Source organism: Melanotaenia boesemani, chromosome 9, assembly GCF_017639745.1.
Source record: "Melanotaenia boesemani isolate fMelBoe1 chromosome 9, fMelBoe1.pri, whole genome shotgun sequence".
In the NCBI taxonomy this organism is placed as follows: Eukaryota; Metazoa; Chordata; class Actinopteri; order Atheriniformes; family Melanotaeniidae; genus Melanotaenia; species Melanotaenia boesemani.
In genome coordinates, this window is record NC_055690.1 from 13,964,180 (window position 1) to 13,976,249 (window position 12,070).

At 39.4% G+C, this 12,070-nt stretch overlaps 1 protein-coding gene across 1 annotated transcript; it reads right to left on the reverse strand.

The window, feature by feature from the left end:
• Nucleotides 1-4,629: 4,629 nt before the first annotated feature.
• On the reverse strand, nt 4,630-5,592 carry LOC121646332 (olfactory receptor 52Z1-like). Its single transcript, XM_041995249.1, has one exon. The coding sequence runs from the start codon at nt 5,590-5,592 to the stop codon at nt 4,630-4,632; it is 963 nt and encodes a 320-aa protein (XP_041851183.1).
• Nucleotides 5,593-12,070: the final 6,478 nt, after the last annotated feature.

A 12,070-nucleotide genomic window follows, 5' to 3' on the forward strand; every position in this document is an offset into this window, starting at 1 on the left:
GCTGTTATTGATCAGCTGATCAACTTTTCTTTCTTTTCGCGTTTGTTTATTGTTTAGCTGAGAAGGAGGAAACTAGCTGTTCATGGTTCTCACCCTCACATATTTACCCCAAAGTATTATTTTTGGCAGGACCTTCTCAAACACAGTAGTTGGCTAATGGTAGACAGAGTTTATGCTTCAGCTATGCAGGGGCGGGTCTAGAAAAGTTTTGATCGGGGGGCCAGGCAGGGGCATTGACCAGGAAAAGGTGGGCACAAATGAGACCTTTTATTAGGTCTAGATTTGATGAAATATTGAACTAATAATTACAACTAAAGTGATCATTTAATATAAAAAAAAAGAAAAACTTGTAAAACAAACAGTTAATAATCTGTTTTATGAAGAATTGTTTTGGTGCTGCTATAGGACTTTTATCACTGCTGCACAAAGAATTACACTTCAATGATCAGATCATCAGTTCCATCAGAGTTTCTTCATCAATGTTGTCTCTTTAACTTCAGTCGTCACATCCTGTGGTTTTATGAAGAGATGATGTTGGAAAATTTTTGCATCATGATCTAGAGCATGGTAGCGATGATGCAGAACTATATAGAGAAGTATATTACATGCTGCAATAGCTCACCCTTGGACATCTGATGTTTACCCAAGGGAAGGTCAGTTAACACTTGTTAAATATTTTTATGTATGGCTTGCAGTAAAAATGGGCTAATTTCAGCAAATGGTGATTGCTGTGAGGCTGCGGTGCTAACCACCACACCACTGTGCAGCCCAGCTGCACAATGTTGGTAAATGGTCAACTGTTTTTTTTTTTTTTAATTTGAAAACCCAAGATGATGTGAGATCAACAGAGCAGTTTATTAATTTATTTTTCTTCTGCAAAATTCATTTAGCCACTCAACCCCGACTAGAAAGCCCTGCCTTACTTTGGCAGTCAGCCTACATGACTGAAATATCTGTTTGGGATCTTTTTCAAACCACATTTTTTATCTTTTGCCATCTAACGTTACAAATTGGAAGGTTTCCTTTCAGTTTTTCTTTCTTGTCTTTCCTGTATTTTGTTTAGATTAAAAATTTCATGTTTCATGATCTTGGTTTGTAGTCTGGTGTTTGTCATGTTTAATTTCTGTTTAGATCATGTTTGGGTTTTTGGTTTTGTCATGTTTAGTTCAGTGTTCACTGTGTTTTGTGTTCCTGGCTTGTTAGATCACCTGGTCTGATTTCTCATTCACTTCACTGTTCCTCATTATTCCCTCTGTGTATATATGCCCCTTGGTTTTCAGTTGTCTTTGTCAGGTCCTTATGTTCATCCATGTCTTGTCTTAGTTCCTGTTTTGAGTTCCAGATTAAATCTTAGTCAACAGCATCGTTCTGCCTCCTGCCTCTTACTGTCTGTGTTTAGGTCCTCACTTCCACCGCATTGTTACAAAAAATGTTTATTTCTTTAAAATCTTCTTAAATTTCCAAGAAATAACATTGTAAAACAAAAATACATTAATCACTTTATTTCCTTTATATTATTTTGTGTGTGTTGGTGAGTTATAGTAAAACTAAACATCTTAAATCACATTGTACTAAAGGAACAAAACATTTTTAGTCATTTATAGGAGTTTTTTTATTTTATTTTTTTTTAAATTAGAGAACCTAAAATATTCTCAAAATTGCAGTACGCCACCTTCTACAACCACAGGTGTCTTCATTTACAACAGGCTTCAGGACATCCACTGTCTGCACCATATTGCATGTCCCCTGATGGTGTACCTCCATCTACTGGTCAGATTTATGGCTACTTTTAAAGGTGTTCTGTGTGTGTGGTAAAACAGTAACATCCCCGAGCCACAAATTCATAGCCCTGTGGCAGCTGTGCAAACTTACGACAAGAAGAAAAGATTTTAAATTAATTATCGCTGCAATGCCATTATCAGCTTGTGGGAGGTTCATTTTGCATTTAGGTGCAAACCATCACAGTTTAACATTTTTAGAACTTTTTAAAGATATTTATAAGACATTTATAAGATAGATTTAGATCTAGAGGCTGATTTATTCTATGAATTCAGACGCCAGCCTGTGTGTGTTTTCCCCGATGCTGCTAAAATAAAATACTATGGTGTTTTGCTTAGTCACTTTATTTCATTGTGTATTTATCCATATTCCTAAAGGCTCTTTAATGTCCTTAGTTTTGAAGAAATATATCACAGGATTGATTGCAGCAGGTATGAGGTTTTACGTCATTGCTAACATTATACAACCATCAAGACTGTATTTCAGTGTCAAATGATCGGTGAGATAAATTAACATCTTGTAGAGGCAGGTAATAAAGATCTGAGAAGCACAGGTGGACAACACTTTATGATGCTTTTCTGTATGAGAGTATTTAGTATTAGTATTTTTCATAATAGAAAAATAAAATAAAACGATGAATGATAAAGGACACATGAGAGTAACAACCACTTTTAACATATTTAACCTTATCACCACATGCCAGCTTAGTTATGGAATTATGATCACAGTAACATTGTGTAATTACATTCTGGTCACAGTGAGGCAGGGTTAAGACATGAAGCACAAGCCCCATCATATGCATGAAAATGCCCAACACAGGCTACAAGAGTAGCTACTTTTTTTGTACATAAAACAAGATATCTGTATGGAAACCATTTGGGAATCAAGCGAACCAAAGCCACGATGAGAGGCCCATCTCCCTCCACATCAATGATTATAAGATTAGGCCTATTTGCAAATAGAATTCAAGAGGTTAAGACACAGTCAGGGTTTATGAAAAACAGACATATTTCTGACCATATTAGATTGGTTTTGGATTTACTTGATTGCTCTGAGGATATCTGTTCTCTCCATATTTATTCTTACTTTGTACACAAATTATTGCAGCTCACATTTCTAATAGTGCAATACAAGGAATAAGTGTATCAGATAAGCTGATAGTCAGCGACAGCACCACAGTTTTCCTAAAGAATGCAAACTGATTTCCTGTTGCTCTGGGTGTAATTAATTAGTTCTATGAGGCCTCTGGCTAATGCCTAATTTATTTTTATTTTTTTAAATAAAATAACACACATAAAAAGACAAATAATTGGATCAAATATTTTTTTATGAATAATAAAAAAATATAGAATTGATAAATTTAAAACAAATTTAAAAATAGCTGAGAAACTATTTTAATAATTAAAGAACTTAATTTTAGTTGATTTTTGTTACAAAAATGTTTTTATCATAATGTGACTTGTTGAAGCAGCTGTCTTCTATTTTAGGTGATTGTCATGTCTTGTTTGTCACAGATTTCTTCTCAATTTGTTCTTTTGTAACCCTTTGATGTATGCAGACCCCAGGAAGAGCAGCTAATGGGGATCCGAATAACGAATAAACAAATAAAAAAATAAACTACTCATGTAGAACAAGTTTGTGTCATTAACTTTCCAGTCAGTCCCAAACAATTCTCATTAGTAATCAATGCCATTAGTTCAAGTACCTTAATGTTGTGTAAAAACACGGGCAGCTTTCCATCCACCTCAATCCCTCTTCCTGATCCCAACTGTTTTTTTTTTACAGCAACTGAGTAACAGCAGCGATATAATTTGCAGTTTGTTCCAGAAAGATGTTGTCTCTCTCCCAATTGTAATATCCTATTGAAACCACTTTGTCCTGGATATCAACTGGAAGAAAGTCTGGATGATCCCCACACAAATATTTAATTGAAATAAGGTAAAGGAAGTGTCATTCAAAATTCTTCATAAATGTTACCCAGCTAGTCATTACATGCTAAAATTTAAAATTGATGTTACATTTTTGACCATGTTTATAAGGACTTCTCACTGTAATTAGAAGATGTTATTCAGTTTTTTTCAATATCTCCAAAACCATTTACAAATACTTTTTTGTAATAAAATTTTTATTATTGATAGTTATATTTTCCATACATAAATGCAAATTTACAAGTAAAATATCATATTTTAATTATTTTCTTAAACACAGAACAATATTTACACTCAATATCAGATCAATATCTGAATAACATGCAGATGAGGGGATTCAGCTATTTGATTTAGGTGTGTTGCAGAAGGCTTGCATCTAAAAGTTGCAAGAAAGTAGATCCTGAGGACCAAACCTGGGGTCCCCTGCACTAGAACCTCTTATGTTCATCCCTAACTTCCTGTTACCCAAATCAAAATTCAGAAATCATAAACATTTAGGAAATCATAAACATGGGTACATCTGACAATACTGGTTATATTCTGCATTATATTGCAAAATATTCTGTAAATTGCGGAAGAAAAAAAAATGCTCATTTTGTAAACCATTGCAGTTTTACCAGTTTTATATTTCAGGATTTACTGACATTCATGACATGGATTGACATTAGAAAAGAAACTGATTTGTTCTTTAAATCAAATTAATGCATTAAACTGAACAGGAGCAGAATAGTTTCCTTAATCTGTTAGCTTGCAGGTCATAAATGAAGAAATGAATAAAACATACTAACTGTGTAAAAAAATTTTTTGGCTGCCTAACAAAGATAATCGTTTAAATGTGAAGTTTTAAAATTGCAAGGCCCACCCGTGTGTGTAATGTATTATCTTTGCTGAGATAAAACATTACCTAATGTTTTGCTTACACTCATTTTATTGCAATGTTTATTCTTTGCTTTCTATACCTCTGTAACAAAGCCTCTTTAATGTCCTTAGTCTGGAAGCAGTAAATCATTGGATTTACTGCTGAAGGTATGAGGCTGTACGTCATTGCTAAAATTATACGACCATCAACACTGTATTTGAATCCCAAATTATCAGAGAGATAAACAAAACATCTTGGTACATAGTAAAGGCAGGTAATAAAGATCTGAGGAGTACAGGTTGACAGCAATTTATAACGCTTCCCTGTTTGAGATATTTTCAGAGCAGCCACGATGATAGAAAAATAAGATAAAATTATGAATGACAAAGGAACCATGAGAGAGAACATGGAATTTGCCAAAGCAACATATTTAACATATTTGACATCATCACCACATCCCAGCTTAGTTATGGAGTTATGATCACAATAACATTGCGTAATGACATTCTGGTCACAGTAAGGCAAGGTTAAGGCATGAAGCACAAGCCCCATCATACGTATGAATGTAAGTGCCCAACACAGGCCACAAAATATAGTAGCTACTTTGTTTGTAAATAAAACAGGATATCTGTATGGAAACAATATGGCAACAAAGCGATCCAAAGACATGATGAACAAAATTGCAGACTGAGATGCCCCCAAAGAATGAACAAAATACATCTGTGTAAAGCAGGCTCCAAATGAGATTGTTACATCATTCCACCAATACCTGGCAATGATTTTTGGGAGTGTCACAGTACCAAAAAGGAAATCTCCTATTGCAAGATATAAGAAGATCATGTATGTTGGTTTGTGGAGAGTCCTCTCGGATATGATGACAGTTAAAACAAAAGCATTTCCGACTACAATGGCCAGGAAAACAAGGAGGAGAACAATAGACACTGTTACATAATACTCAGGGAGAAGTCCAGGAAATCCAATTATTATGAAGTCTTTTATATTTGTAACATTAGTGTATTTCATCATCATGAGTGCAGAGAAACAACCTGAAACAAATAGAAATACTAACGAGCCTGGAGTTAAAGTAAAAATTAAAATACAAGAAGCACTTCACTTTCAATAAAGATCAGAGTAATTCATACACAAAGATCTTTACAATGATGAATATTTTTCCCTGTATATCACAAACTTTACCATCTGTGTGTCTCACCTTTGCATTCCTGACAGGATATGGTCTTTTTTCAAAGACAGTCATAATGTGTACCGCGCTTAATATTTATACCTTTCCTCTAGAGTGTGCTCTAAAGATACACGTGATAATGAAAACTCAGGGGGAGCAACTTTGATGTGAATTAAAACTTTTACTGTTCCATAAACAACACATAGTAAACACCTTTAGGTTTCTTTCATGTGGTTGACTGTGTTACTGAGGAAAATTTTTATTTATTGAATACAAGCCAGAAATAACTCTTACATGCCTACAATGGTTCATCTGATAACTGAACTAAAACATTTTGAGTAACATGGGATGAATAATCCAAATTATTTTAATTAAATGTGTCATGATCTATAGTTTTGATAATATACTTTGTGCTTACTTGTTCTAATTAGTTCCCTTATTTCTATTATGTTTCTGGTTTGGTAAAGCTGTAGACTGGGTTTCTTTCAGGCTGTTCTTTTATTTTCTTCTTTTTTTTAAATAAAGCTTCAGTTTTTAATGTTTGACTCCCTGAAGAGAAGAGAAGAGAAGAGAAGAGAAGAGAAGGGAAGAGAAGAGAAGAGAAGAGAAGAGAAGAGAAGAGAAGGGAAGGGAAGGGAAGAGAAGAGAAGAGAAGAGAAGAGAAGAGAAGAGAAGAGAAGGGAAGAGAAGAGAAGAGAAGAGAAGAGAAAGCCTTTATTGTCATTACACAGAGTACAATGAGATTTAAAAACAGCTCCGTAAATGTGCACACATAGTAGTAACTTTTATTTTCTTATAAGTGTAAATAAAGAACACAATAAAAAACACAATATATTTAGCAGCTATAAAAAGCACTCAAGACTCAAAATGACTGAATTGCACATATATGAGCAGGTGTTATTACACCTAGTTGGTATTATTACAACAGTCTGAGGTAATGTGTGGGTCTGTGCAAGTAATCAGTGTAGTAGTCTGAATGTATTTAGTAATACAGAAAGTGATCCACGCAGCAGCATCAGTGCATGACATTAGTGTATGTTTGAGTTCAGTATGGTAGCAGCATTGGGAAAGAAGCTGTCTCTGAGTGTATTTGTTCTAGGCCTTATGGACCTGTAGTGCCTGTCGGAGGACATTGAGACAATGGGAGTTGATAATCTTCTGTGCTATGTTCATCACCCTCTGCAGCCTTGTCCTGCCAGCTTCAGTGCAGCTGGAGTGCCACACCGTGACAGCATAAGTGAGCAGGCTCTCAATTGTGGAGCGGTACAAGGTCACCAGCAGCTGTGTGTTCAGATGTTCCTTCCTGAGCACCTTCAGGAAATGTAACTGCTGCTGCGCCTGCTTGACCAGCGCTGTGATGTTCTCAGACCAGAAGAGGTCTGCGGAGACTTGAAGGAACTTGAACGAACTGTATTGTCTTTGACACATTGTCGTTGATGTACGGGGGCGCAGAATCGGTTCTGTTCCGCCTAAAATCCAGGATGACTTCCTTGGTTTTTGTGATGTTCAGTGCAAGGTTATTCGCTGAGAACTACTCACCAAGTTTCTGGACCTGTAGTCTCTGTAGGCATAAGAGTTTTTGTGTATATTTAATGTAGTTTGTATTGGTTTCATTTTGTGTCATAAGAACTGAGTTAGGGAAGTGGTTAAGCTGAGTTTAAGAAAACTGAAATGAAGACAGACGTGTTGTGAATTGTGATCCATAAATTGAGATGTAACCTGGAGAAAAATCGAGATTTATCGTGTTCTCACTGTTTCACCGGCTAATAAGGGGTAACATTTTTGTGGTCATCATTCCTGAGAACCGTAACAAATGCACTAAACAGTACAAATGCAAGGGTTATTTTATTTATTTATTTTTTAAATGTAGGCTCATTTAAAGCTTTTATCAGTAACACAATTAAAAAAGAATAGATTAAATTTAAAACACTTCCAATTGTCAGGCTAATCCAGAGAGGAGCTGGACACAAGTGCAGGTAAGAACAAAGGAACTTTTAATAAACCCTCTGAAGTACAATAATAACTGCTGTGAGTTACGAGCATGAGTACTTGCTTAATTATCCTGGATTTTTTTATTCTGGTTTTGTGCAATACCCCTCTGGTCTGGGAGTAGACGAGAATGTTGTCAATGTACGCAATGACAAATTTACCCAGCATGTCCCGTAAGATGTCATTGATCATGCTCTGAAACACTGAGGGAGCATTAGCCAGCCCGTATGGCATGACGCAGTACTCAAAGTGGCTTGCGTAGGTGCTGAAGGCGGTTTTCCATTCATCCCCCTCTCTGATGCACATGAGGTTATAGGAGCTGCGCAGGTCCAACTTTGTGAAGACCGTGGCACCCTGGAGCTGATCCAAGGCACTAGGCACTAGAGGAAGGGGATAGGGAATCCCATGAGCGATGCGGTGGCAATTGCGTGGCTCTGGTCTTGCTGAACACCGCTGCCAGGTCCTGATAGGCCCTCGGAATAGAAGGATCTACTGCCGTGGAAGGGCTCTCAACTGATGTTGATGCAAACTGCAGGACCGGGACTGGACTGCCAGGTGATGCGGACACTCTCACCTCTCTGTCCTTCCAATGGATGGCGGGCTCATTTGATACCAGCCATGGTAACCCCAGAACCAGGAGGTGGCGAGATTGTGGAAGAAGAATGAGGGTGAGCTGCTCCTGATGAGCCCCCATTGTTAGCTCAATGGGGCCAATAAAGTGGGTAACCGAGTCCCCGCTGATGGGTCTTCCGTCAATGGCACGGATAGCGATGGGAGTGGGAAGAGGGTGGAGAGGAAGATGAAGTTGCCGAGCCAACTCAGGAGAGGCGAGTTTGCCGGCGGCCCCCCAAGTCAATTAGGGCTGGGACAGAGAAGCTCAAATTGCCAGCACATACTCTTACTGGAACAACAAACTGATCTGGGGTCTCATTTATAAAACTGTGCGTAGGATTCTTACTAAAAGTGTGCTTACGCCCAAAACCGGAAGTTGGCGTACGCCATAAAATATTCTGATTTATAAAACCGTGCGTACGCACAGGTGCAAGCAATTTCCCCTTTATAAATCACACTCGTCCTTGAAGTTTGCGCAGGTGAATTTGGCTCATGTTCCGCCCACTACACGCCCACTTTCCACCATAAATGGTCAATGCAAAGTAGCTCAGCGTGTATTAAAATGAGCCAGCTGATCCATGATCTATGAACAACGGCAACCGCAGGGAAGCAAACCAAAAAACGCAACTTCACAGAGCCAGAAATCGATGCATTAGTGAGTGAGGTGGAGAGTCGAAAAATTATTTTGTTTGGTAGCCACAGTAGTGGCGTGACAAATAAGAGTAAGTGTCGTGAGTGGCAACACATAGTTACCTCAGTTAACTCTGTGAGCGGGACAGAGCGGACCATGGCGAGATCAAAAAGAAACCATCAATGAACTGAAGGAAATCAGAACAACACTGCATAATTTGTGTGACATTATGTTCGACATTTGAAACACATTAAAACAGCTTGTGAAAAAGTGAACCTTATTGTCTGCTTAATCGCTGCATGACCTCCTCACGGAGCCGTGCCCCGTGTTGGAACTCCCTGTGTCTGGGAGGGGGCTGTGGGTGAGGGTCGGCATTCCGAGGAGGGGGGAGGCCAGGAGGTAGTTGGATGCCGTGCCTCAGTGCCAGGTTGTGCAGCACGCCACACGCCCTCACGATCCTGCGCACCTTTTGGGGATGGTACAATAATCTACCCCCTGACGCATCCAGACACCGCCACCGGCATTTTAAAAGGCCGATGGCGCGCTCTACAGTTGAGCGCGCACGGGAGTGAGCGGTATTGAACAGGGTCTCCTCTGCGCTCTGGGGGTTTGGGAAGGGGGTCAGGAGCCAGCGCCGGAGGGGGTAGCCACTGTCCCCTGCATTTCAATGAAACAGTGCATCAGTGGTCTGCATCTGGCTAAGCTGGTTGTCAATATAAAGTTATTGTCTTACCAAGAAGCCAGCCATCACGTACAGCGCCTGCCTGCAGTCTCTTCTCTACACTGCTTTGCGCTAGGATGTAAGAGTCACGTGTAGAGCCAGGCCATCGTGCAACTACATTTGTCAACATCATGTTGGATTGACATATGACTTGAACATTGATAGTATGCACATGCTTCCTATTGACATACATGAATTCATCGACATATGGGGCCCTTATAGCAATATGAGTGCAGTCAATTGCGCCGATTACATTAGGAAAACCGGACATTGCTGCAAATTGCCTTTTAATGTCGGCCTGTTCTCCTGCAATATAGAGAAATTGGATGTGGAAGAGTGTAGCAGGACGCATAGACAGCGGAGACGGGTTATGAACTCTTGCCGGGTTGAAGTCATGCACGCTGACCAGTGAGCCGAAATCACATCTGCGGTCATACAGCCAGAGCGCAAAATTAATTGGAGACATGGTGACAGGACCCCACGCTGCCACAAGAGGACTCTGGATGCAGTGTGTTGTTAATTCCCCACCTCTCCATCTGTGTCGCCAATTCCCCCAGCCTCCAAAACCAGCGTACGCATGGGTCAGAGCTGCCCTGAAAGACCGCACATTTTCACGTCAAGTTTGTTTTTTATAAATCACAACCTTTGCGTGAAAAGAGGCGTACGCCAGTTTCAGGCCCCATTTTGTGCGTACGCAACGGTTATAAATGAGACCCCTGAGCTGTAAGCGGGAGGTGTAACACTCACCCTGGGGTCTCTTTTATTCACTTTGTCCCTAGAAACATGGGGACAGCCAGGCAGGAGGTGACTTCCCTCCCTACAGTACATGCACAGGCCCCGCTCTTTCCGGCGCCACCGTTCCGCTGCTGACAACTTGGCCTGTTCCAACTGCATCGACTCCTCATCGGTGGACCTCCTCATCAGAAATTAGAGCGTCCAGTGACAGGGTGTCATCACGATAGGCTAACTCCGTCTTTACCTCTGCCAAGACCCCCTGCCGGAAGGCAGAGATTAGGGCCGGCTCGTTCCACCACTCGCAGCTGCCACTGTCCGGAAATCCAGCGCATACTCCGCGACAGGGCTCCCTGTTGTAAGCGAAGATGACTGAAAACAGCACAGAAGAGTGTTACAAAACGTGTGAAAATAGTGAGATTGTCCTCGTCGACTCCAGACTGCCGTAGCCCATTTACGTGCTCATCCTCCCAGTAGAGATATAACGGTGGCGATCCTCTCGCCGTCCTGAAGCTCTGGGTGGTAGGAGAAAAAGAGGTTGCACTGGAGAAGAAACCCGGTACAACCCGATGTGTCCCCGTAATAAACTTCTTGGAGCCTTACCGGTGAGGAGATGGACAGACTGGCAGGTGCTGTAGCAACCCCCACGGAGGGCTGAGATGGAGTCACAGGTGCTTGTGGTGGATGAAGCTGAGGATGTGGTTGTATCTGCAGGTGTCGCAGTAGATCTGCCATCATAGTCTCCTGTCTAGCCACCCGTTGTTCCAGGCCCGTGGCGACTGCAGTAAGTTGGGTGAGGATCGTGGAAGGATCTGGATTGTTGTCGTCGAAGAGGAGGGTCCCTCTTCAGGGGAAGAACCTGCTGTGTCCATGGTAGGTGTGGTAGGTATGACACCACTATGAAAAATGTTATTAAAATAACTGTGACAGAATAAATGCATCTTGTTTTTTTAATCAAACCTCTAACTTTAAACAATATTTTGAAATGTTTTATTGATTTAACAAATTTAAATTTTACAAAAAACATTTATTAATCATAAACGTAAATTATATTGCTATTACTCTAAACACTAAGATAAAGCATTCATATTTTGTATTTTAAAATGATGATGATGATGATGATGATGATGATGAAAAACACTTTATTTAGGCATCCAAAAACACAGGAAATAGTAATAATAAATAAACAAAAACACAACATAAATGTCTGAAAAGGAGTGGGGAGAAGCCTAAGTTTTTTTTAACCCATCCCCAATGCTTAGAGTATTTTTCCATTAAGCTGTGTGAGTATCTGTGAGAAGTCAGTTTTAGGCCATAGCTCTTTTATTTTAATACCTCAAAAGTTTAAATATATTTTGTCATCAGATCAGAAATGAAAGATTGCTTGGTTGTATAGGTTAATTTATTTTTTTGCACACTTAAAATCAAGTTAAAAAGTACTTCATTAGTACAGAAACACAATGATCACACATTTAAATGTAAAATTAAAGGGGAGGCAAAGGTAAAATAAATAAATAAAACCTATATAATTAAGCAAACATTTTAATAATATTAATTTTAATTTAGTTTCAAACATGCATTGAGGTTGAGAGCTGAGGAATTTCACTAACTGTGTTCCACTGCTTTCTACTTTTTTATT